At 44.8% G+C, this 27,523-nt stretch overlaps 1 protein-coding gene across 2 annotated transcripts in view; it reads right to left on the bottom strand.

Moving 5' to 3' along the window:
- Window positions 1-4,060: 4,060 nt before the first annotated feature.
- Window positions 4,061-27,523, bottom strand: part of ZFP64 (ZFP64 zinc finger protein) — a 27,840-nt gene continuing 4,377 nt past the window's right edge. For both annotated transcript variants that reach the window (XM_081832573.1, XM_081832572.1), the window contains exons 3-6: window positions 15,241-15,402; window positions 13,990-14,052; window positions 10,415-10,666; window positions 4,061-5,491 (exon numbers count right to left, since the gene is read on the bottom strand). In XM_081832573.1, coding sequence (XP_081688699.1) covers window positions 4,209-5,491; window positions 10,415-10,666; window positions 13,990-14,052; window positions 15,241-15,402 — 1,760 coding nt within the window. In that variant the 3' untranslated portion in view covers window positions 4,061-4,208. The remainder of the gene's footprint in view (window positions 5,492-10,414; window positions 10,667-13,989; window positions 14,053-15,240; window positions 15,403-27,523) is intronic.

The raw sequence follows: 27,523 nt of genomic DNA, 5'->3' as shown, positions 1-27,523 counted from the left end.
AAGGAAATATAGGCCTCATATCATAAGAACAGATTGTGTATGAAGAAAACCATATGAATAATGGTTAACCCAGGAGCTGAATAAAGGTTTTTGCGTGTAAGATTTAACATATTTTAATAAGTCATTCTTTGTATAAGTTCAATATCACATGGATCCATTTCTAATAAAAATTCTCAAAAGGATTTTTTTTGGGGGGGGGCTTGAGAAGTACTGGATAAAATGATAGTTCATTTGGAAGAATGAATATCTAGGAATTGCTAAGAAAATTTTGGAAAAGAATAGCTAGAGGGAGGCTTTGTGATCCTAAAAGACAGTAAGGCTCACCTTAATGCTACTATAATAAAATGTGTGTTGCTGGCAAACCAGAGAAGATATAAAGATCAGTGAGACAAAGCAGAGCTTCCAGAAACAGATCCAAGTGTATTTGAGAACTTCCATTTACAGGTGAAATTAGGATTTCAGTAGCAAGGAAAATAATATTGTATTTAACAAATGGTCCTGGCATATGTGGGCTGCCAAATTTCCATGTCAAATGTGTATAAATAGGAATTTTTGCTGCGGTAAGTTGCTAACTAAAAACAAACAACAAATATATTAAAGGAAAAAAAAAACAACACCCTTTTCTCATCTCAGGGGAAGAGATGACAGTCCTAGAAAAAACAGAAGCCCCAAGTGAAGCAATAGAAGGCTGACTATAGGAAAAGAGAGTTCTTTTTGTGAGGTGTCAGAAGACAAAGGACAGGAGGGGAGAAAATGTGACAGACATGGGGTTCGTGTCCCCAGTGCCCAACAACTCAAGGAGAAACATGAGGGAGAATGTGTTTTAGGTTCACAGACAAGAAAATGGCCAATGATCAACAAGTCTATATAGAGATGTCACAGAAATGCAGATCAAAACACCAGCTGGGGAAATGCACAGAGCCCAGATGGCTCATTTCACTTATCAGACTGACAAAATTTTGAAAGATTGCTAATAGCCAGGATTGGTGATCACTGGGGCCTGCACCACGGATGAGGCTACCATTTCGAAAAAAGTAATCTAAATCTATACGCAAGTACAAACTACAGACACTCGTTGTAACTCCAAAAGCACAATCGAATGTGAGCAATTGTGCAGGAGGTTGATTGCTACTGTTTTTAATGGCAAATAAAAACAAAACAACCTGAATATCCATGAGTAGGGAGATGGCTGAATAACGCATGGTATGTTCACACTACCTTTGCTTAAAAAAAACAGTAGAGATAGCCGTATTCACCTGTAATCCTGTTCATACATGGAATAGTAAGAGCAAATGCAGAGAAATATACATAGTATGATACAATTACTAGAAAAATAGGAAAAAACCTTTTCTACATTATTGTTTTGAGTCTGTGTATGTCAGTATGAATACAGAGAAAACTTAGCATTACTAACCCTAGATAGGAGGAGAATAGGAAGGGCGCTGGAGATGATTGGCTTGGTTTTTGTACAATTCTGTATATAGTTTATTACAAGGAACAAGTTTTGCTGTTGTGGTTTGTTAAAAAAAATCCAATTATGCGTGTGTGTGTGTGTGTATGCATGTGTAGGTGTGTATGGGGGCAGCAGATAGCTGGAGATATAAATATATAAAAGGAAATATATAAACAGAAAACAGTATGCTTGATTCAAACCCAACTCTATAACTAGAATGGAAACCATACATACATAAACATAGAAACAAAGGAAGTCCATCAAAATGGTCACAGTTTTTATGTCTGGGTAGAAGATTACCAGTAACTTTGATTTTAATTTTTAAAAATTTTTATTTTTTAAAAGATTTTATTTATTTATTTAGAGTGTGCACGAGCAGGAGGTGGGGGGCAAAGGGCGGGGGGTGGGGGAGAGAGAATCTCAAGCAGACTCGACGCTGAGTGCAGAGCCCGAGGTTGGCTTGATGGCATGACCCCAAGATCCTGACCTGAGCAGAAACCAAGAGTCAGATGCTTAACTAAGCACCCAAGTGCCCCAATGTTAATTTTTAAAAATAATATCATGGGTTTGTATCTTTTCTACCTTGAATGCACATTACATTTCTAATCAGGGAAAAAAATCCTTTAAAAGTTGAAGAAAGGGGCATTCTGGGAAAGAAAGATGTGGAAAACAGGTTCATGACAATAGAAATTTGCCAGCTAAAACTGAATAGCTAAATAGTTTCTTAAAGAGCTGTAGGCGGGACACCTGGGTGGCGCAGTCAGTTAGCATCTGACTTGATTTAGGCTCAGGTCATGATCTCAGGGTCCTGAAACAGAGCCTGGTGTCAGGCTCTGTGCTGGCGGTGGAGCCTGCTTAAGATTCTCTCTCTCCCTCACCCTCTGCCCCTCCATGCCTCCCCCACCTAGTGCGCTCCCTCTTAGTTAAAAAAAAAAAAAAAAAGGCTGTAAGCAATAATTCTAAAGCAGTGAAATTATTAAAATATTAACATAGTACGCTGCAAGCTTTTTCATTTTCTTGCCAAACCACAGTTAATGACTCATTACCACCATTGCTTATATGAAAATAAATTGCCCCCCCCCCCACCCCGCGAATTCTCAGAATTGTGTTCAGATATTAAGGATCAAAGAAAGGAAGGAGACAACGCAAACTTTACAGCTATTTCGTTAAGGGAAGTTGATTTTCCTATTCCAACAGGCAAACCCCGAAGGTTTCCGCGTCACTATTTTGTGTATTTCCTTAGTTTGTTGTTACCAAAGAAAAGGGGGGGGGGGGATGGGTAATATCTTTATGTAAAAGTGAGCTGATCTGCATGAAAATTTTAGTAAGTTTGTGTGCTAGGAAAATGAAAGTGATGAGGGCTCTGGTAAAAATGTAAGGGTTCTCCGGGTTCCTGGGTGGTTCAATCAGTTAAGCGACTACCTTCGGCTCAGGTCATGATCCTAGGGTCCTGGGATCAAGCCCCGCACTGGGGCTCCTGGCTCATTGGGAGAGTCTGCCTTTCCCTCTCCCCCTGCCCGCCGCTCCCTCTGCTTGTGCTCTCTCCTCCTGTGTCAAATAAATAAAACCTTTTAAAAAATGTAAGGGTTCTCGTAACATTTTAAATATGCTTTCCTCACCAATCCTTGCTGACACTCTGTGAGAGCATGTTTCAGTCATCCAATAGTTAAGAACCCAGGATGAGTTGAAGATCGCGCTAGAGGCTGGAAATTACGGCTTTGGTTACAAGCATGGGTAATTCTAGCTTGCTCTCTGGCGCCACCTACTGATCGAACAGCATTTTAATTCTAAAACAGTAACATTTGAATTTCCCTTTCCTCAGTAGAGCCTACCCTTCTGAAAAATGTAGGTGCTTTTCCAATACCACTCGTCTGGTCCCCGAGATTGCACAATACTGATATTTCAAACAATGGGATCCTAGAAATCCATTCTAAATGTTAGTAGGAACTCACATCATATTTGCATCTAAACAGAAATGTCAGGTTTGTCAATCTCGTTCCAAAATGGAAATGGTATCATTGGGTCATTTTAGGCATCAGTAATACTTAAGTTGACTGTGAAGGTTGTAAGACATCTGTATAATATTGATCGGAGGACTAAAAACCTTTGCTTCTTCAAATTCTCTTTAGTTGTAGGATAATTCACACCCCATTATGCCCCAGTCATACTGTGACTCTAAAGAATCATTAACATTCAGTATATTTTACTCACGTATCAATTTATTAGGAAACCATTTCTTTTTTCTCATTAGCACTAAACATTTTTTTTGGGGGGGGGGGTCAAGTATCCATGTAACATTATATAGAAAATGGTCCTCATGCCAATAGATTTGTATCCATGTACTAAAACAGTAATAGCCCAGACCTGGAAGGGGGGTATTTCAGAATGGTGACTTCAGAGAGGTTGGGAAGTCTCCCATCTCCCACACAAATTTAATAAGATTGGAAAAAACCCTTCTCAGAATTGGGAAATCAAGCCGGACAAAACAAATGTATTCACTACTCACTGCATTGAATTCCAAGTCCTAATTGGAATCATCTTGGCAACATTCTACAACAGTTAGAACACGGCGATTCCGAGGTGGTCACAAGCATTAAAAAATCATAGTAAGCAGTATAAAATTACGATTTATTACGAGGGGAGGGGTTTCACATCAATCCTTAAAAACATTAAGAGCAAACCTCTTACAGAATTCTTTTTAGGACTTCCTGTTTTTGTCACTCCTTTTCCCTCCCTTTCTTTTGGTTTTTAGGTACTAATCTGGTATGGAATCCGCGGGACAGAGCAAGGCTGGGTGGGCTCCCCCTTGAATGATGGAGTAAGTCTGTTTGGGCAGTTCTTGTTGGGAGGAGGAGGAGAATATAGGCGGGGCCGTGGTGTCCATGGCGATGTTCTGACCTCCATCGCTCACCACTGTCACTTCAGCTGTCCCCTCTTGAATCAAAGCATTAAGGCCTTCAAAGTCTGTGCATGTAATACCCGAACTGGTGATGAAAGTCTGGTTGCTGGAGCCTTCCTGGGGGCTGCCGGGCGTCGTGGGGATGAGAGTCTGGTGCAGAGTGGCCCCATCGGCCTGGTCATGAGTGGTCAGCAGGACAGCGGGCTGGGTCATCGTGCCCGCCTCGCTCGGACACCCTGAGGGCTGAGGGGGGGCGATCAGATTGACCTGGCGCAAAATCTGCAGCCGGCTGTTCCCGGGGAGTTCCTCCGGGTTCTGCGCCACCAAGGCGGGGGGTACGATGTTCACCGCGGCGGCGGCCGCCTGGATGATGGTGTTGGCCTGTGGCACTTGATGCCCAACGATGATTTTGACTCGCCCCTCGCTGAACTGGGGCACTTGGCTGGGCTGGAGGGGCACCTGCAGGTGGCCCACGGTGAGGGGCGGGGCCGGCTGCTTGCTGGGGTCTATCTGGAACTGCAGGACCGTCACATCCGAGTTCTTATTCTCACTGTACTCACTGTGCTGCCTTTTGTGGCTGCGGAGCGAGTCCTCGCGCATGAACGAGGCGTCGCATGTATCACAGTGGAAAGTCTTCTTGGCGTCCAGCTTGGCCACCTGCCGGCTGCTCTGTCGGCCCGCGTCTTTCCTCTCCAAGGCCTCGGTCTTCACCATGTCCCCGTGGAACTTCTTCATGTGCTTGCTTAGGTTGCTGGGCTGCTTGGTGTCGAAGCTGCAGTAATGACACTTGAAGGGGCGGTCGGTGCAGTGGATGCGCTCGTGGATGCGCAGCGCCGCCTTGCTGGAGCACGAGTAGCTGCACTCGGAGCACTTCTCCGGGTGCTCCGACTGGTGCACCCGGCTGTGCTTACGGAGGGTGGCTTTGCTGTCACCCAGGAAGTCGCAATGCGGACACTTGAAGTTATTCCCGCTGTGCTTGATGCGGATGTGCGACTTGAGGTTGCCCTTCATGGTGCAGCGGACATTGCAGAACTCACACTTGAAAGGCTTCTCCCCCGAGTGCACGCGCATGTGCCTTTTCAAGTCCGAGCTGATTTTGAACTTGGCGCTACAGAGCCAGCACTGGAAGGGGGCGTCCCCTGTCAACACAAGGTGAGTTTCGATAAGAACAGGCAGGCAACAACCACAGCGGATCCCCCCGAAGCACACACCAGAAAATCGCTTATACCAAGACAGGCGGATGGAGACCTTCCTACTGCAGCTGCTAGCCCCTGGGGGTGGGGTGGGGAAGGGGGGTGGGGGGGGCTTCTTTTCTTTCCCCAAACCTAAACCACCAGCACCGTTAAAAAAAAACCCACAAGAAAAACGGGAGACTGAAAAGAGCTATTCAATTGTCCCAAATAAAATGGAATTTGTGAATATACTTAGGTTCTTTAAAACGATCAAGCTATGGTTCATTTTGCTCATGTGCCCACTCTGCTAGTTAATGGTTCACAGTTGTGTAAATTTTGCATAATCCGTTGATTTTGATTGAGTTACATGTCGTAACAGATTCGAGGACACATTTGGAATCAGTCAGCTCCATGCTCACTCATCAGAATAGTCTTTATAAAGCGATTGAAATGCCCAGCTTACGCTTCATGCAGATTTTTATTAATAAAGACGTGTTTATTGCGCAAAATTTATTTATCCCACATTGCCAGCTGCGTTCTTTACTCGTGAAGTTACGAAATCCAGCTGCTTGGTTTGTTTGTTTGTTTTTTAAATTCACGGTCGCTGAAAGATGAGCAGGGAAAGTGAAATTGCAAACATCTGAATGCACATGGTACTCCAAATTTGTTTCCTCAATGAATGGCAAGTCCGAATTATCTAAGGTACAGATAGTTCAAGCAAATTGGTGACCCCGCCCATTTCAATATTGTTGAAGCAAGCCAAGTAGCAGCTAACATTCTTCGGTTGCTTCCAAGATGGCAGGCACTCTGCTGAGCACTCCACAAGAATGGTCTCATTTGATGCTCCCAACATTCCCACGACGTGGGTACTATTATATTAGTCTTAACACTACTGTACAAATGAGGCCTAGATAGACTGCAATGACTTGTTCACGATCCCCCAGTAGTACGTAGCAGGGCTTGGATTCCAACCCAGGCTGGCTCCAAAGCTGGTATTCTTAGATGCTGGGTAATTATCTGTGCATGGGGCTCAAACTCACGACCCCAAGATCAAGAGTTGTATGCTCCACCAACTGAGCCAGCCAGGTGCCCCTATGTGTGCTTTATTAATGCATTAAATAAGAAGATCTAGTGGCGGATCTGTAACTATAATTTCTAAATAGAAAAGAGCATAAATGATATATTGATCGATCTCCAGGGACTGTTATGAAAAGATCTGTGATTTCCACTGGCAGCAATATGCACTATTCTCAGATCAGTTGCCAATTTTCAAATGGAAGGACACGCCCAATTTCAATACAGTTTGGTTAGTGAAAATGAAGATGTAATTTTTTTCCCATCCAAATTCATGGACCATCTAAAGCCTATTCATGGATCTCTGAGTGGAGGTATCTGTGGATCCAGAAGGAAGAATCCCTGCTCCAGAATTTTCTACTAGGTTTTCCTGTTAATCCCTCCCCAAATTAGTTACAGTCTTTTTGCCTTTTTTTTTTTTTAAAGCTGTCAGCAGAGGTGAAACCCAGAAATACCAGATAACCAAATCTCACAGCTGAGTTGCAGAGTTAACAACACTTTTTGATATGAAAGCAAAGGTTTCCAATCCCTTTGTCATCTTTTTTTTTTTTTTTTAACCACAGATTTCTCAACTGAGGCGTAATGGTCAGTCATGGTTCCATGGGGCCATGAGCTCTCCAAAGCTAAGGACTACGTTTGTTCTTGCCCCCCCACGTGATCCTCACAGTGTCTAGTACCTCGCGGGGACTTTATGAATGTTGTTGAATGAACAAGCAACTGATATATGTAAGCTGACAGATCTTTCTTGAGTTTAGCTTGCTATGAAAACCACTGATGATGAATGAAGTCAGTCCTAGCGATGAAAGGATACAAACAAAATCCTATTAATTTTACAATTTGTAAAATTTTCTAAGTGCCACGGATTTATAAAAGGGAAATGAACAGTCCATGGAGACACTGCATAAACAGCATACATTTAAAGTTTTAGAAAATTCACCTTTCCTAGACCAACTTGAAGATGCTACTGTCAATGGTAAGTTTATCCTTCTAAGTCAAAATGATTCAGAACCACTTTCGTAAACGAGTCCTTCAGGTCCTCTAACATAGGTGTGGGAGATTTCTGAAGAAACTCAGTTGGCCATTGGTTATGCCTATGTCTGGAACTTGCTTTAGCAGACCACAAAAACGTTCCCAAATCTCACCACCTCTCCTCCCTTCCCGTAGCCATGGCCTCTGCCACGCGTGCCATTATGCATGGTCTCCAGACAGAGGCAGGATGACCTGCCATGTCCCTCGACAATCATGTGGCTGCATTTGGCTGATGGTATCTTCAGTAGACTTGATATGAGTAATGGCTTGAAATGGGCTTGTACACTGGGGTTTGCTTGCTTGCACCTCTGTCAGCCATCGCCATGAGATGATCAAGGCTGGCTTGGCGTGCTGGTCCCAGGAGCAGGGTGACAGAAATGTGGAGAAGCGCTGGATTCCCGCCGCCAAGACCAGTGGACAGACAGCTCACAGCCAGCAGATTCTCGGACATGTGAGTCCAGCCAAGATCAGAACTGCCGAAGTGACCCCCAGCTGATCCCCAGCATGCCACCAGAAAAGGTACATCGTTGTGTCCAATGAGGTTTTGTGGGAGTATTTGTTACACTGCATTTAGTGTGACAACGGATAACTAACACAGAGATTGATATCTAGAAACAAGGGTGCAGCCATACCAGAAAATTAGAATATGTAGCATTGGCTTTGGGGACTGGACGGCAAGAAAAGACTGGAGAAGTGGCAGGGCACACGATTTAATGGCAAACATTTGGTCCCATTGTCACCTGCAGTAAGTGAGAAGATAGAGAATATAATATACCTGTTGAATTTGGGACTTGAGCAAAGAGATTAATTCTGGGCAGAACGGTGAAAGTGCCTTACGGGCTGCATATGATGAGGTCCTATAAGGAAGAGACAAACTCACACAAGAACTGGCCATTTTCTACATGGAATTTCGAGAGAATAGAGCAAACCGAAGATGTGCTGAGTTAGATAACATTTCTCACCTCCAACCAGCAAAGGGTTTCCAAAGTAAGACAGAAGCCGGGGGACAAAGGTCATACCCAGGGATGTGATCTCAGGGGGAGGACCGAATGAGAAATGAGGGGTGTGAATGTAGGGTTCTTCGTTAAAATCTCCGAAAGAATTAAGTTGGCGCCACGTAGGTTCTCCAGCTGGACAAGGATTCCTAGGGACGTCAAGGGATTCAGCCACAGAAGGTTATATGCCAAAAGTGCCTACAATGGGGTTCAGAGGAAAGGAGAGTCTCTGAAAGAATTGTGGGTGTGGCTTTCGGCACACAGACTCACAAAATTTTGCACACGGCTCTACCAGCAAACCTGTCATCCCCCTTGACTAAAAAGAGCCCTACTTTTGGTAGGCGGGAAGCAGGCTGAGAAAGTTTCACAAAAGTACCTTTTCCACTACTTTTTGGAAGGGGCTCAGGCAGCTGATGGGAAGGATGCTGCAGTGGGCAGAGTCAGGAGCCAGGAAGCTGAGCCGAGGCCTAATCAGGGAACATTCTCTGTCCCCAGAGTGAGGGGACCTGGGGACATGTGCCCAGAGGGATTCTGGAAACCCCTGGAGCTGTGAATGCCAAGTGCCTCCCATTCTTCTCTTTTCGAACAGCAGGGTAACTGGAAATGCCCTGGTTCCATGTCACCGCTGTACATTGGGAATGTAGGAACAGACGACTTGTCTTTTACTTCAAAGGAACTTTAGGTCAAAAGAAGCCATATCCAGACCCAGGGAAAATCACGGGATCCTGAGTGTTTGAGCCTGATCCTGTGATGGGGTGTGACTTATGTGGGTCTTAGGAAGGCATTATTAAATCCACATGTCAGAGTTGTGTGTGACAGCGTGGTGGACTGTGGTGGTTTGCAAAAATGGTCCCAAGTCTTCACCCTTCCTCCTATCTCTGGCCTTTGCCCTGTAACCTCGTGGTGACCTCCCAGCGCGGGTGAGGCCAGCCCCATCCCTGACGCCAGGCCCCACCACATAGCCTGCTTCAACCAATGGGATGCAAGCAGAGGCCTGAAATGGGCTTACCCACTGGGATGTGCTTGCTTGTACCCCTGCCACTGTCATGAGAAGGACAAACCTGGGGTAGCCCACTGTTCCAAAAGGAGGATGAGAGGCACGTGGAGCAGAGCCGGACCAGCCCCAGCTAAGGCAAGTGGACAGCCAGCTAACCCCCAGGCAGCCGATCCCCAGCCAAGGTCAGGGGACACCCAGCCTTTCCCCGCCACAGGTGATTGAGCCCAGTCAAGATCAACAGAGCGTCTAGCCAACTGGCTAGACACGGAGTATGTGAGCAGTAATTGATTATAATCTGCCACTGAGCTTTTGTAGGGCTTATTACACAGCATCACTGCATCCATAGCTAACTGATACACTTGCCAAAAGGAAACGTCCATGCTTTGTTAAGTGACCTACCCTGCCGAGTTTTTCCATGAAGCTATCGCATGTTGACCTAATCTGAGTATACTTCAAAAATGACCGGAATGCAGAAACTATGCAGACATTTATTAAAAACGCATTGTTTATAGTTATCTCTCGATTTCATTTAGCTCACCTCCTCATTCAATACTTTACTAGTGACTAAGTTATAAAGTTGGCTAAAGATAGAGATGAGGTTATAAGCGCCGTGTTTTTTTTTTTCCCCTCATCGACCGAGAAAGGCTCTTCTGGGTGGACGCAAAGCGAACCTGCACACCGTGCAGTGAGCAGACGTCCCCCGTTCGTCTACTTGGGCTGTGACTCAGTGCTTTAAGGTGCTTTTCAGTAGCTGGTGGTGAGGAGCCCAGCGCGAGGGCAGCAGGAGGGACCTACCTGTGTGGGACCGCAGGTGGACGGTGAGCTGGCTCGAGTTGCGGCTGGCGTAGGGGCAGATCTGGCATTTGAAGGGCCGCTCGTCCGAGTGGATCCGCAGGTGCTTGTTAAGGCTGCTGCTGTCGGCCGCGGCATAGTCACACGTCTTACACTTGTATGGCTTCACCCCCGTGTGGCAGCGCATGTGTGTCTTCAGCTTATCCTTCCGGCTGAAGCACTTGCCACAGACCTCACACTTGTGGGGCTTGTCTCCTTCAAACACACACACAGATGGCATCAGAAAACAACCCTGAAGGAGAAAGAGGCTTACTCCCCGCCCCCCCTCCACCTTGCCTTATGATAAGAGGAATACGCGGTCACCCAAGAATATGCAGGAAACCCCAAAAGCTAGATAGAAAAATCTGCCAAGACCTGAGCTCTTGGGAGGGGGGGAGTTTCTTCTATTTTGCCTCTTGCCATTTTCTAGTTTTTCCTACATCGAATGGGAATTCCTTATTAATTAAAAATAGAAGGCGACTCAAATGTCTCAAGGAGAGCTAAGGAAAATAAGGAACTGTTCATTGTCTCCTTCCATTCTCTCCTTTTCCCGTTTTTTTTTTCCCCACAGACACACCCTAAAGCTCAGAGGCTCTAAGTTTTAGGAGAGCTCCGGGCTGAGCAGCTCAAGGCTTCCTTCACTTGCCAGCCTGGCCTACAGCCAGGAGTCATCCTGCGGCGGCTCGGTCCCCGCCAATGAAATGGCAGAGAGGGTCAGTGTGTCCCTTTTGCAAAGTGACGTTGCTTGCCTTTTACTTTCCTCTTTCCGCCCTTCCTGCCAGCCGTCTCCAAGACAAGGGGTGTCCGAACTGGCAGGTGAGGGTGGCTTGCCTGCAGATGGAGGAGCCCTTACCATGATGTGCTTCAATGACGCAGAAGGAACTTAAGTCCCTGGCTGATCTCGTAGGACAGAGCTGCCTACCTGCTCTAGACCACCTGCTTAGCTCTGGACAGTTATGTGAGAGACACATAAACCCCTACCGCGTGTGAGCTGGGGTGGGGGGTCTCTTTGTCACAGCAGTTTCATCTATACTCACTCATGTACTTACTGCCCCCGAATGACTGCTGATTTTTTGATGGATAGCTCTCCAATTATTTGTGCGTGTGTGTGTGTATTTTTGGTACAAAAAAACTTCTTGGCTAACATCAATTTAAATACTTTCTGAAAGGCACGGTGCCTCTCAATGATTCTCCTTAATCCTCTCAACAACTGGGATTAGAACCCACGACTGTCTTGCTTTCTGAGCCCAAATGCAACAATGCCTCCCCATTGACTACTTTCTTGCACATAAAATAATTCCAATCGTCTTGTCACATCATTAAATCTCTACAGCATGGTTTTTAAAGCTGAAGTATTTCACTGGATAAATAATTGAACCAGTTCCCTACTGGGCCACCAAAAAGAATGAAGCAGACATGTACTACTGATGTGGAAAGATGACCAATATTAAGTGGAAAACAGCAATTTGCAGTGACAATATATATAATATTAATCTAGTAAGAGATGGAAAAAGTAGATTTCTGTGTGTTTTTAGGCCCAGGATAGGTATGCTAAAATTTCAGAATGAGACACTATTAAGACTGGTGACTTTGGGCTTATATCGAATAAGGAAGGAGGCTCTGAATCAGGATTTCCCCTTTTTACTTTATATATTAAATATGTCTTTTGGCTAAATCCTAAACAGCCAGGTGCTAAAATCAATTGTCAGCCAAAGCTGATCACTACCGTTGTAGAGCAAACGTCTGGGATTTAAGAATACACCTAAAAGTGTATGAAAGATTATGATTTTATTAATAAAAAATGTTAGTCAAATTTAAAAATCCACGAACAGGAATTTCTCCTGACTGTCAGCGGCTGATTAGCTCCTGTGGTCGCCGGGCTGTGTATCTGCCCCCCTGGGCAGCCGCCGGATGCTGGGGAAGAAGGATGGTTTCCGGCTAGCTCTGCGGGTGAAGAGCCCCCTAGGGCTCCTCCTGGCCATGGCCTCCTCTCCAAAAGTAACTAAGGTGAGGACACCTTGTCAACTCTCCGCCTTGATATTATTGGAGTTGCTGCAGTCACAGAGAAACCACCCTACGACCCTAAGCTGGGCTACCTGTGTGTATAAGGTGCTTCCTGAAGATCTGCAGAAACGGACTTAAGGTCACTGCTTCACTTATGTGTGTAGATTGTTTTCTTAATCCTCGTGAATAATGACAGCACTTTACTCTGGCAAGGATGAATATGCTGTGCTTGACTCGACTGACGGGATTCATGTTGAACCCACAGGGAGAGATTCATTGTTACGTCGAGAATGCTTACCAATACTTGAAACTTAATATTCTGATAATTGGAATAAATCCAAATGACATGACACAGTGAGGTTGGTTAGAACAGGATGGTGACCCCGGTACGGCAAGGCAATCACTAGCCATGGCCGACAAATGTCAGAAATCACTGCTGGAGATTTCATCTTCCAAAGGTGGAGGCAGACTTTGGGCAATGAGTGACGCCCCCGCCAAATGTCAGTGGACCCCGACCTTATACACATTTATACACTCCGCAGTCTCTCTCATTTGAATTATGAGTATCTAATACTTTGTTAAAAATAATCTAAATGCAGTTCCTTCTCCATTCAGAAAATCTGGGAGACATAAAAATAATATACTAAAGAAAATTAAAATCACCAGAAATAAGTACATTTTTCTTTTCCATGCATCAATCTTTCCTCTCCTTTTACTTTTTTTTTTTTTTTAAGTAATCTCTACACCCCACCTGGGGCTTGAACCTATGACCCCAAGATCAAGAGTCACACGCTCCACCACCTGAGCCACCCAGGCGCCTCATCAATCTTTCCCTCTCCTTTTATTATTTATTTATTTATTTATTTATTTTTAAAGACTTTATTTATTTGAGAGAGAGAGAGAGAGAGCAGGAGCAGGGGGGAAGGGCAGAGGGAGAGGGAGAAGCAGACTCCCCACTGAGCAGGGAGCCCAACGTGGGGCTCGTTCCCAGGACCCTGAGATCATGACCTGAGCTGAAGGCCGACGCTTAACTGACTGAGCCACCCAAGCGCCCCTTTCCCTCTCCTTTAAAAAAAAAATATTTACTAAATTTCACCTTCAAAATGGCAAAAATAACACACACACACTCTGTATCCAGTGATACAGTAGAGATACATAAAAAAAATTTACTATTCTTCACCTTTATTCCTTTATCAATCATTACAAATATACACATTTATAGGACCATCGCTTCAAAATAAGAATATGTACATTTAAATTTTAATTAATTCTGGCAGATTAATTGTCAAAATGGTTGCAGCCGTTCACACTTCCACTAGCTAAATTTGCTCATATCTGCTCCAGCACTGGATTTTATTGCTTTACACAGTTTCTGCCAAAATCATGTACAGATACAGCATCTTACTTTTACTGAATTTGTGTTTGTGACAACCAGCGAGATTCCATGTCCTATCACATGTCTGACTTGTCCGGATCCCTGGCTCCTAGCACAGAGCACATGCTCCGGGCTTATATGCCACAGAAATGTCACTTACCAGTGTGAATTTTTAAATGACGCTCCATGTCCTTCATGCCATAGGCAGTCTTGAATTGGCAACCTTAAAAAGGCAAGAAAAGATCAATTACAAAGGGAAACACAGTAACCTAAGGGTGGAGAAACCTGGCAGAAACTTCCTTAACCAAGTGATGAGCGTAAAGCCTGCAGTAAGCAGGACAGACGGGTATCACGTGCCTCCTGATACGATGCACCAAGAAGGACATACATCACGTCTGTGCTTCCTGCCCAAACTGCAGAGCCTAAATGTCATCGTGAGGAAACATGAGACAAATCCAAACTGAGGAACATTTTACAAAATAACTGGCCTGTACTTTGCAAAAATGTCTAGGTCATGAAAGACAAAAATTTAGGATTCAAGGAAACTAAAGAGACAGGAAAAGTCAAAGCAATGTGTGATCATGAATTGGATCCCAAACCAGGGGAAAATGTTTTTCTTTTGCTATTGAGAACATGAGTTAATAAAATCTTAATAAGGTCAGTGGTTTGATAATAGTGTGTATAAATGCTAATTTCCTTTTTTTTTTTTAAAGTAAACTCTCTGCCCAACATGGGGCTCGAACTCACGACCCCGAGACTGAGTCCCATGCTCCTCCAAATGAGCCAGCCAGGCGCCCCTAAATGTTAATTTCCTGATTTTGATGATTGTGCTGTGGTTTATAAAAGAACTTCCTTGGTTCTAGGAAATATACATTGAGGTATTTAGGGATAAAGGGACATCGGGTCTGCAACTTACTCTAAAATGGCTTTGGGGGAAGAGTATGTATATATAGAAAGAATGATAAAGCAAATACAGTATGTTAACATTTGGGAAATCCAGAAGAAGGGCATACATAAATTTTTGTGCTCTTTTTGCAGCTTTTCTGTGAGTCTGAATTTATTTCCAAATCAAAAGTTATTACTATTTTTTAAAGGAAACAACAATCTTTCTGGATGTCTTCCTAAGCCATAGCACAGAAAGAAAAATTCAGAGTAACCTGGATCCTCATGAATCCCATTTCAAAGGCCCGTGTCTGTAAAAGTCTTACAGTCCACGTGCACGGTGACCAGGGACAGCGAGAGATAGATCATATGTGATGATGTAAATGCTGGGGTGGGGGGCGGCTCTGATTTTTAAGCCAGGCAGTTTAGAACACGTCTATATCCAGTTGTCAGGAATTCACGAGCTAGAGCCCTGGAATCTGTTACATGTTACATCCTCTATATAAGCAGGACACAATGCTGTCTTTACCTGGATAGCAACAGTTAAGCCTTTTCTGAGCAGGTGGTGCTGTGGGCTTTTTGGCACGGGACTTGGCAGGGAGAGAGATGACAGTTGCTGTCTGGTTTTCATTGCTTTCCGTGGGCAGATAAGTTTGATAGCCATGTTCAAAAACAAATTCTGGAGCTGAAACTAAAAGACAGGATGATTATTAGATTTCATAATACGAATACCCAACAGCTGTTCCCTTTGCCTACCTTCCTTTCTAGAGAACGAACAGGCTAAATTGCTTCCCCAGTCTCCTTTGCTGCTTAAGGGTAATCCTGTGACCCCATTCTAGTCAGTGAGACACTAGAGAACATCTTGGGGGGCTTCTGGAAAAGATTTTCTCCCTGATTAAAAAAAAAAAAAAAGAGGCGGTTGAGGAAAAGCTCATTCTTGCTGTCCTTGTTGCCCATTTCCTATCTTTGCTGGAGTGAGGACGTGATGCTTAGATCTGTGGCAGCTCACTGTAACCATAAGGGGAGAGGAAGAAACTCTGATGTTGAGCCAGAGTTCTGAAACTATCCAAATCTAGACTTATTAAATAAACAAGAAAGGTCCCTGTCATTTATACCAGGCAAGCTTTCTACTATCTCCAGCCAAATGCATTTGGTACTTTCATAAGCTTTATCACAAAATCCTAACAAACAGCTGGAAAGAAACTGATCAAAGGAATTCTGGCCCAAACTACAAGCACTCTCTAAAAACACAAATATTCCTAAAAGAAATCCTTGTATTCTTACTGAAGTTTTCAGAGGGACAAAAAGAAAGACCAAACATCTTTATCATCTTTATCTTTATATTTATCATCATTAAAGATAAAATAGGTAGTCTCAAATTTCTTTTTCTGCTTATAGATTTTTGTGACTACTTTGTTAACTACATTTATGGTTTTGGGTTTGGAAATGTTTTCTTCCCTTATTATATATAATTTGTCCCATGCAGATCTGGTTTCACAGGAGGAGTCAATATGACCGGGGCGGGGGGTTCTGTTCGTTGGGTGAGTTTGTCAGGTTGAGAGGCCCTAACGATGACTTTGAAAGCCACTGTCATATCCTGTTTCCCAAACCTCAGGCACCGAGGCACCACTTCTGGCACTGTATTTACAGAATATCCTTATTGAAATCGGCGCAGGCCTAACATCATTACCTATCTCGACTTTGCCTCGAGCAGTAATATCCATGTCACAGGTCTGCAGTGCTAGTTATATTTTCTCTTAAAACAAACATCATCTTTCTTTGAATCTTAGATCATATAGATTGTTAGCTGCACCGTTATTCTATGTACGATTAAGAAGCTGATTATTATGAAGCAATGCTTTCATATTCCTTATTTTATATTTAATGAAATTCCTTAGAAATTATGTGTTTAGGCAACAAATCATTTTCAATTTCTTTGGGCATCTGTCAGGAAACCCAGGGTCCTTATCTCCCCCTCTTGAGCACCTCCAGCAATGACAGCATCATTGATGTGGGTCCAAGAGCACCTGGGTTCGACCAGCATTTTCTATTGAAGTAAACGGTCTCAGGGTTTCACTTGCAACATGCACGGGGAAGTTAAGTGGCTTTTGTTTAAAGCTGGCCAGAAGATTCTGACAAATGGATGTTCTGTCTTCACGCCAAGTCCCTTGGATGCCTGGATGAACCACACCTCCCTCTTGTTGAAATGTTTCATCTACTCTGTGGGGTTTGGCTTTTGTTCCTGCTTCCACTGCTCTGCTCAGTTCTCAGAACGGGGTTGCTAGACATCAGCACTGGACCTATGGAGGAACCTGCCACAAAGGTAGATCCTCAGGCCCCGCCCCAGCACACTGAATCGGAACCTCTGGGGTGGACCCAGCCCAGCAACCCTGTGTTCTGACAAGCCACCCAGGTTGTTCTGATATGTAGTCAAGTTTGAGAACCACCGGTGTACACCGTCCTTTTCCACGTACCTCATCAGTGAAACTTAACCCGACTCTGTCTAATGGAGGGAATCCTTCTTTGCCAGTTGCTGCTTTGCAAGAAGCGCAGCTGTTTCTCCAACAACCATTTGCTTCATTAATATCAAGTGGACGCCCCCGCTACTGTTTGCAAGTATTTCTAGGTACATGGTTACTTCTCATCTGTAACCACAATCATCACCCAATGTCTTGGAAGATGTTTCAACGATGAAGCTCAATACACAGAGTTCCAAAAAAATGCACACCGCTCTGCCGAAGTGACAGAACATGTTCAATGATGTTCAAGTTTGTTCACGGGCTCCCAAAGACATGTTTCTTCTTTTCTTTTGGTGACTGCCTCTTGGTTGACAGCAATCTCATTGATTCTGATGTGCACTTCCATTTCAGATATGCTAAAATCTATCTTTGAATTGATATGAGTCCAGGTCTGGCCACTTACTGGGTGTGTGACCTTAGGCCAGGTACATACCTCTCTTTTTAAAAAAAAAAAAATTTTATTTATTTATTTTAGAGAGAGAGCAAGAGAGAAGGCACGAGTGAGTGGGGGAGGGGGAGAGAGAGAGAGAGGATCTCAAGGAGATTCCGAACTGTGCAGGGAGCCCAACGCAGGGCTTGATCTCAAGACCCTGAGACCATGACCTGAGCCGAAACCAAGAGTCAGATGCCTAACAGACTGAGCCACCCAGGTGTCCCTACATAATCTTTTTGAGCCTCACTTTCCTCACCTGGGGAATGGGGGCAATTTCTATTCCTACCTCTTAGAGCTGCTGTAAAGATTAAAAATCAGGCACATAACACGGCTGGTGCTGTCGTCATTATTCACAGACTTATCCAGCAAATATTGATGAAGCAGCTGCTGTGTGCCAGGCACTGCTCTAAGCACTAGAAACACATCAGTGAGCAAAGGGACAACAATCCCTGCCTTCGTGGAGCTGACGCTCTAGCTGGGAGTGGTGCAAGCAATAGATAATTCAAACATTCGCTATATAGCTTATACAGATATAGAGCTAAATGCTATGGAGAGAAATAAAGCAGAGAAAGGGCACAGGGAGTGCTGGGGGGCATGCAATTTTAAGTAGGGTGATCCATGAAGGCCTCAGTGAGAAGGTGACGTTTTGGAATGTGGAAGCACCTAATTATTAATCGTTTCTGTTGCAGGTGGCTGGAAATCAACAGCCAACAAAGGGGCCTTGGGGCATCTGGTTACTAAGTCTTGCTGGAGCACTTGGCTGGCTTTGTAGAGGGTCATCCTCTCCCATCTATCTCCCACACCTGGCTTCTTTCCAGGATGCCCTGGGAACAGCAGAGCCTACAGACACCCCAGGGAAAGGCTTCAAGTGGCCTTGGTCACTGGAGGGCTGCCTCAGGCCCTTTAGGTGTGATCTGAGGTTAGAGTTGCACTCATTCCCAGATATGTAGAGTCCCACTGACCTGAGGCCAACTCTTTGCAAGAGCTCAGAGCCTCATCTCCTCTGGCTTGGCTATTAAAGTCAAGTCCCACGTTTATTGAGATGAGCCCCCCATGCCCTCCACTAGCTCACGGCCTCACACACCTGCTGCGGGCTTTCGCTTTGTTCTTTTTGCCTCCCGGGGATTTCCTTTGCTGTGCTGTGTGTCCGGGTGTGCACCCGAGAACCTGTTTGTTGCAGTTAGTCCTGGTCTGTAGCAGGAGCCCCTAAGGTGTCCAGTGACGCAGTTATGATGCTGCTTAAAATCTAAGACTGTTAGGGGCGCCTGGGTGGCTCAGACGTTAAGCATCTGCCTTCGGCTCAGGTCATGATCCCAGGGTCCTGGGATCGAGCCCCACAAGGGGCTCCCTGCTCAGCGGGAAGCCTGCTTCTCCCTCTCCCACTCCCCCTGCTTGTGTTCCCTCTCTCGCTGCCTCTCTCTCTGTCAAATAAATAAATAAAATCTTAAAAATAAATAAATAAAATGTAAGATTGTTATATGAATGTCACAGAGAACCAAAATCTTTCTCTCTGAGGTCGTACCCACTGGTGTCTGAACCTGCTGGGCTCATGTGGACCACTGGTGTGGCTCCTTTTCCAAAAAGCTGCCCTTCAGATAGCTGAAGACAGTTTTCACATCTTTCAGCCCATTTTGCATCTACCTTCTCTTCTTCAATTTAAAAACTCCACTTTTTCTTTTCTTTTTAAATTAAAAACGTATATATATTTTTTAAGATTTTATTTTTAGGTCATCTCTACACCCAACGTGGGGCTCGAACTTACAACCCCGAGATCAAGAGTCGCATGCTCTATCGACTTGAGTCAGCCAGGCACCCCTGTAATGTTTTTTTTTTTTTGAATAAAAGTAAACACTAATTGTAGAAAATCTAGGGAATACAGATTAAGTGTAGAGAAGAAAATAAAAGCTGCCCAAAGCGGCCATGGCAATATATCACATGACTATATATACCCCTTCATTATATGCTCATTATATACTGTACTTTTTCTCTAAAGCACTTATCTCTACTGTGATTAAATAATTACTTGGGAAATTATTTAATGGCCATCCTCCTCCCTTTGGTTGGACGAACCACCTGAGGACATGCCTGTCCTCTCCATCACTGTTCCCCAGCACCTAACGCAGAACTTGACAAAGGACAGGGGCTTAAAGGACATTTGTGAATTAATGACCAACCTAATGGCTAAGACATTCTTTGTATAGAGATTTTAAAAGTATAAAACTGGCATCATGGCTTAAATCATTTATAGTCTCCTTTTTTGTTAAAAAATTTTGCCATGTGAAGCTGTTTGGCACGCTATCGTCCATCCAAAACACGATTTCAAATGGCTACATACTATTCCTTCATTTTGGTTGTGGCATGGCTAAATGAGCTATTCCCCTGTCTTTGACACTGAGTTGGTTTCTAGGTATTATTTTTATAAATAACACCTGCCCCTAATTTTTAATTGACCTCTAGATTTTTTGGCTACATTCCTCTAAAAGTTGAAGAATTGGTCAGAATGGTATGGTCAGTTAATTGCTTGCTGACACTTAATTATAAGATCCTTACCAAAAATCTAAATCAATTTACATTCTCCCTTTACTTTCACTAGCTCTTGTGGGCTATTTGATAGGACAAAATGAGATCAGTTTAGTGTCATGTGCATTTCCTTTATAATTGGTGAGGATGAATCCCTTTCAACATTTTTTATCCATCCCCATACCTTCTATACTGAACTCTCTGTTTATGCTATTAGCTTTTTTTTTCCTATATTGAATTTCACTTTTTTTCTCATTGACTTGTACATGAACATTACAGATGAAGGATATTACTACATTGTCATGTATTCAAATCTATTGCTCTTTTCTTCCTATGTTGTCCGGGCCTACGATTCACATTTAGGGTTCTGGATCCAACTGCAAACTCAGAATTCATCTCCTGCACCCACGGGGTGCACAGAGACCCCACCAGCCAAGAGCCCCTGGGTGAGCCCTCCTCCAGGCTCCCATCCCTGATTCCACCCCCTCTCTCTGTCGCAGCTGATTGGTCCAGCAGCAGATACCTGACAGGAGCCGAGCCAATCAGATCCGCTTGCTCTGAAGCTAGGAACTGGGACTAAGATACTGCGGTTTGGTGTGAGCTTTCCTCTGGGGCGGGGTGGGAGACAGCCTTAATCAGGTGGGGCAATCAGGTGGACAAGCTTCTTGGGATCTGGGGATCTCTTTATAACGCAGATTCGATTCAGTTCTTTAAACCAAGCCCTCACTGGCCTGCTTAAATTCCGGACCCTGCTCAGAGCCACGGACATGTTACCCCGAGGGGACGGGGGTCTGGGTATCTGCACGGTTCACTGGAGCTTCGGGGGGTTCTGAGGCAAGAACAAGTCTGAGAAACACTGTCATGAGGACTCTTCCACAGGGTGGTCAAGAGCGCAGATTCTGCAGCCAGTTAGCTTGGATTTGCCACTTTCTGGCTCTGTCATCTTGGACAAGCTTTTTACCCTTTTGTGCCTCAGTTGGTTATTGGTAAAATGGGGATAATAATTCTTAGTACCTGATTTGTGGTTCATATGGAATGCTTAGAAAAGAGACGGCAAATAAGCACTACATCAGAATCGGCTGTTATTATTATTGTCAGATCCTCCTAGCAAACCATTAGTTTGTCTTACTAAATTGCTCACCTGCTCAACAACCTTCAAAGGCTCCCCAGCTCCTTCAGAATGAAGGCCAGAGCTGAAGCATGGCTCCTACCACATATACTCTTTGTCATTTTTGTCATCTCTAGCCACTGTTACCAGATCTTGCCTTGAGCTTCCCCACTTCTCAACCACCATTAGGAAATGTCCCCTTCCCACCGTCTTCCTCCCAAAGGCCAGGGAGTCTTTCAAGGCCTATTATACCTTTGATCTCACTCACAGTTTTCCCTCTGGCTTTCCCCACTGGGACCAATCTACTCCACTAACTCTCTGCACAAGACTATGCTTGTCACAGACGGGTGGGCTTGTATGTCTTACTACTAAATTCTCCCCCATGGGCTCGGAATTCTCCCAGGGCGAGCATCTCCACTATCTCGGCTCCAGCATCTGGCACACAACAGTCCCAATGCTGCCCTCGCTGGACCCTCCTGATGGGTCAGACACCATGCCACAGGCCACATGCACACTCATTTAATGCTCACAGCTGCCCTTTCCTGTGCTCATTCCATTAACTGGTGTACTGAATGCCTATGGTGTCCCAGGCCTGGTGCGGGGGAGCGGGGGGTGCAGGAAAACAAGACGGATTAGGTCCCTCCTGGCAGGGAGATTTACAATCCAGTAAACTAGAAATTAAACCATTCGTTTGGGGCCCACAGGCCAAACTAAGCCTTCAGATTCTCTTTCAAGGTTTTCAAAATCAGCTAGGTGGGCTGGGTCTTCCCCATGTCAATGTCCTCTGGCCAGAGACCACCAGGGACATGGCTGTGGCTGAAGTTTGTCACTCAGTGCGCAAGGGAAACCTCAAACCACGGGAGTCATGGGGTATCTCAGTAACAGGGCTGCTACGAAGGACTCATTCCTGGTTGGGGGCTCACGTTAGGTGAGCTGCGGGGAGGCTGGAGGAAGCCTACCTGGGAGCTGTCAGGAAGTGGGGAAAAGCCTAGGGTTTGGTATCAAGAATCCTGAGCAGAGAAGGCTCATCTGGCGTAGGCAAAGAAGCAACTGCCCCTGACATTAGTAGGGGAGGGGATGTTTGGTATCTTGTGCCTTAGGGAAGGGAGGGGTCTTGTTTGGTCTTGTTCCACCACAGCCCCAGAGTGGCCCAGCTCATGCTGATGTTCTGTGAACTGTTTATGTTCACCAGGAGAACAGCACAGCCTACCTGTGAGAGCCAGCCCAGCTCCTAGTCCCACCAAGACGTAGATGCTGATGGTTCCTGGCTGTCGGGCTGCTTTCCTTTCCCAGCTGGTTGTCCACAGGTCCTCCCACTCCCCATCGTGGCGTATCTGTTGCTGCCTGGCCTCTGATAGCACCTGAATCCACTTCTCTAGCGAACTAAAGATTGCGTGCCACCAAATTACTAGTTAATTACAACTGAGATAAATAAGTGCTGGTTGGGAAGTGGTAAAACACCTAACCTGCGGGCGGAGGTGGGGGGCGCAGAGAAATCATGGCTAGCTTCTAGGTGGAGGTGACTTCTAGCCTGGGTCCAAAAGAGTGGGAATTAGCCAGAAGGGGAGAGAAAGACCCTTCTAGGTCAAGAGATCAATTCAACTACTATTGGTTGGGGGCTTGTCATGAGCCAGGTTCTGCACCAACATTTTCCATGAGCTGTCTCCTTTCGTTTACACAGCCCCCTGATTTGGTAAGTCAGGAGAGCGAACCCTGATAGCTCTAAGTGTCTGGCATTTAGGAGCCCTGGCTAGAACCCTCTGAGGTGAGTACTGTCATGTTACAGTTGGGGCAACAGACACTGAGATCCTGTTACGTGCCCAAGGTTACCTGGTCAGCAAGTGCTGCCGCTGGGAATTGAGCTCAGGCAACCTGGCCCAGACCCTTTAACTACCAAGCCCTGTGGTCTTTCTCTTTATTCTTGTCGCCACTTGAAAAATGAGACACCAGGAGCTCTTGTAACTGGCCACGGTCATGAGGCTCCTAAGTCCCTATGTGGCCAAGATGCCAACTCAGGGGCCTAACTCCTAAACCCCAAGATTTTCAGAACTTAGAAAATGCAAGTGGGATGCTAATTGTTTCCACCAGCATCAACATTGAATGTTACCGCACCTGTAGGAAAGTTCTTAAACCAAATGCCAAACAAAAGGCAGCTTTCAAAGCTAGCAGGCAGAGAATACATTTTACTTTACATCCAACTGTTATTGGACAGAGAAGGGACAGAGATGAGCTGAGTGAGGAAGGGTCTGGCTTTAATCACGGCCTGAGAGGCACAAACAAGTTTGGGCAATGTCTGGGTGAGAATATCTGGAGAAATCTGCCCAAGTCGGGGGTCGGACTCTGGCCTTGGGCAGTGAGTGACTCTCCACAGTGGCTGGGACCTGGAATCCCCCAGGAGCTTGTTAGAAATACAGATGCCTGAGCCTCAGCCCCAGAGCTTCGAATTCAGGAGGCGGAGCCCGGGCACCAGTAGCTTCAACAAGCTCCCCGGGGATCCGGGTCCACAGGTGGCCAGGGAACAGCCACTAAGTGGAGCATAGGAGCCCGTGCAGGTGGGGAGCTGGGCCCAGAAAACCAAATGAAACAGTGTAAAGGAGGGGAAAAAAGCAGGCTTCTGCTTGTTTTGTGGCAGAGAAGCCAGAACGATGAGGAAGAGCCGCTGAGTCAGCCAGAGACGGAACATACTGCAAATCTTGCCACCTGTTCATTAATCTCGACGTTAATAAAAGCAGTTGTTTACTGAGCCCAATTATTCTATCCCAGACCATTTATGTGGATTATTACAGAGTCCTCCAATAACACAATGATTACTAGGTAATAGGCACCTAATTCTATTACCTAATAGTATTAGGTGCCACTCGAACCCCTTTTTACAGATGAGAACTATTAAGGAGAGAGCAGAGGGCGACTTGCCTGCAGTCTCGGGCTGGTGGGTGGCAGACAGGGATGCAAGCCCAGCCGTCTGTCTCTGGAACGTGTAGCTCCCCGCAGCACCGTGTGGTGGATGCCACCGTGAGCTGGGCGCACCGAGGTCTCCAGGCTCAGCCTGAGCGTACAGGGCGGCCAGCAAACCCCAGGCATGCCCCCCAGTGAGTGGTCCCAGGGCAGTGGAAATGCCAAGGGGAGGGTGAGCATGTCTGAGCAAAGAACTAGGACAGAAGAAGAAGCAGGTATGTGGGTGTGGGGTCAGCTTTACCAATGGATGGGAGATTGGGGCAGCCGCTCACTCCCTCAACAAAGACTGGTACTGGGGATCTAGTGATGGACAGGAGGGGTGCAGCCCCTGGCCTCGTGGTGCTTACAGCTCAGGGATGGTTTAATGACAGGGACCTGACCTGGGCCGGGGGAACAGTGTGTGTGTGGTGTCAGGGAAGGGGTCTCTGAGGAGATGCCTTTAAGCTCAGCTCGGACGTATGCCTAAGAGTCAGTTCCAGGCAGATGGTACAAACACATACTCAGGTTCTGAGGCAAAGAAACGTGGCTCATTTGGAAAAGAGAGGACTTCATCTTGGCTGTTGCCATACAGAGTGAAGGGGAGTGTCCTGAGATGAAACAAGGTCCTCTGTTGGGAAAAGTATTTCAGGCAGAGGGAACAGCACAAGCAAAACCTCAGAACCTGGAAAGGTGCAATGGCCAAAAATAAAGTGTGGGCCTTGAAGCCTCCTGACGTTTTATAGGTTTCACACCCAGTGTGCGGAGTTACTGGGAGTTTGATTTTGAGGACGGTGAACAGGGAGAAGACCACTAGCGTAAAGGCCAAAATGCCCAAGTCCCGGGACTGTCTTGAACTCGTGGTGGCCCATTGGCTGTGTCTTCTCCCCATTTGCAGCTTCCCTTTGTCCAGTGGGAAAATAAGGAGGTTGTACCCAGGCCCACTGCTAAGGCGGTTTTTAGTTTTAACACTTTCTTGGGGACTTCCTCTGGGATGATAATTAAGATAAACTCAGAAGAAAGTGGGAGAACCTCAAGGTGCTTTTTCTAAGGCTTGTGAGGGGCTCAGGTAATTATATTTCAGTGTTTTAAAAACTCAGCAGACACATTATTTTGGATGCATTAAGGAGACAACCCCAAAACTTTGCTTACTGCCAAAAAAAATTCAAACACCACACCAATACAAAATCACGGAGGTGAAAGTCGGTGCCCCCCCTTTAGATGTTCTTTCCATCCCTCAGCTCTAGGTTAACTATCTGCTAAACACTGTTGGAGAAAAGTCTAGAAAAAGCCTATGGGCTCAGTCAGGCTTATCGATGTATTTCATTTGGCTGACAAAGTTTTAAAATTTGGGAAATTTCACATTTCTCAGCTTCTCTGAAAAACCTAAATATCTAACTGACCGGATCCAAAGGGCAGCTGTCCCTTTGGACGAGTCATGTATACTTACTCTACTTAACCACAGTCTCCACCAGTCCCCATACTCTACTTAACCAAGTCCCCACGAGTCCCCATTACCTTACGCATAGCTTGCTTCTTTCATTAACATCACCTGCCTCATTCCTGTTCTAGAAGCTTGCCTTGAATATAATACTATGTAAGCATGCACATGTGTGTTTTTTTTACACTTCCCGAGAAACTTTCTGTGCCTCTACAAAGCTGTAGCTCCCCTTTTCAAGGTTAAGTCATATTTCATTGTCTGAATCTCTGATGTTTATTTATCTAATTTTCTCTTGATGTATACATACAAAGATTCCACTTTCTTTATAGCATATACTGTAAATGAGTACTCTTATACATCTGTTTATAAAATTTTATGGGATAAAAAGATAAGTGGACTTACTACTAGGTAAATGTGTTTATGTACATTTTAAAATTTGAAAGATTTTAAATTTAAGATGTTAAATTTAAAAGATACCACAAAATTGCCCAGGTTATATGAATTTACATCCCCAGAAAATGAAAGCGGTATCCTGTCCCAGGCCTTCTTCTCACTTGCATTAATTTAATTACTAAGGTGATGGAGCATCCTTCTATGTTCCATGGTCTCTTGTATATCATCTGTTGCCCTTTGCTGACTTTTTCATTTGGTTCTTTTTCTCTACCTTTATTGATTTTTAGGAGTTCTTTAGCCTTGGTCATCTGTGCTGCAGTTTTTTTTTTTTTTTTTCCCCAGTTGTTGGTCTTCAGTTTTATACATTGTTTTTACTTTGGGAAATTTGTAACTTTATTTGTAGCCACATACACCATGCTTTTTCTTTTGCCAGAGGGGGCCAGCCTGTCTTCTTTGGTAGGCATAGTATTGGTATATATATTATATATATTTTATTATTATATTTATAATGATATATATATATATTATATATAAGTATTTTTTTAAAGACTTCATTTTTAAATAATCTCTACACCCAATGTGGGGCTCGAACTCACAACCCCAAGATCAAGAGTCACATATTCTACCAACTGAGTCAGCCAGGAGCCCCATATATATATATATATATATATTTTTTTTTTTTTTAAAGATTTTATTTATTTATTGGACAGAGAGAGAGACAGCGAGAGAGGGAACACAAGCAGGGGGAGGGGGAGAGGGAGAAGCAGGCTTCCTGCTGAGCAGGGAGCCCGATGCGGGGCTCGATCCCAGGACCCTGGAATCATGACCTGAGCCAAAGGCAGGCGCTTAACGAGTGAGCCACCCAGGTGCCCCAAGCCCCATGTATTTTAATTTAAAAATCTGAATGCCTTTAGCTAAGGAATACATAGTCTGTTTCTCCACAGGACGCAGCAGTGTCTGCACTATTTCATAAATGGGTGACTTCACATTTTTAAAGTTGTCTGTCTAGTCCCTTGAGACAGATCATAGAGCTGTAGGTATAGGTACATGTTAGTGTGAGTACGTGTCTGTGTGTGTATATTTACTCTAGAACTTTTATGGTTTCACTGTGCACATTTAAATTCTGGATCCATCTGCAATTTATTTTTGGTGGGGTAAGTGAAAACAACCAAGAATTAGGATGAACTTTTCTATTTTCCTAGCTGGCAGCGGGGGGCGGGGTGGTGGGGAGGCATCAAAGCCCATTGGTAAATTAAAAACAAAAACAAAAACAAAAACAAAATCAACCCCATGTTTTTGGTCCCTTTATAAAAATAATGCAAATTCTGGGATCATACCCATACTCCCACCACCCAAAACAACTACTTTTTTTTTTCATGCAATGTATTTCCTGCAAGTATTTTTTTCCCCTTAGTATATACAGGTTTTTGTTTTAGAAATCTGCTTTTTGTCTGTTTTAACATGTGA

Source organism: Leptonychotes weddellii, chromosome 10 (assembly GCF_054177405.1).
Source record: "Leptonychotes weddellii isolate Sample4059 chromosome 10, ASM5417740v2, whole genome shotgun sequence".
NCBI lineage: Eukaryota > Metazoa > Chordata > Mammalia > Carnivora > Phocidae > Leptonychotes > Leptonychotes weddellii.
This window is presented reverse-complemented; position numbering and strand designations above follow the sequence as displayed.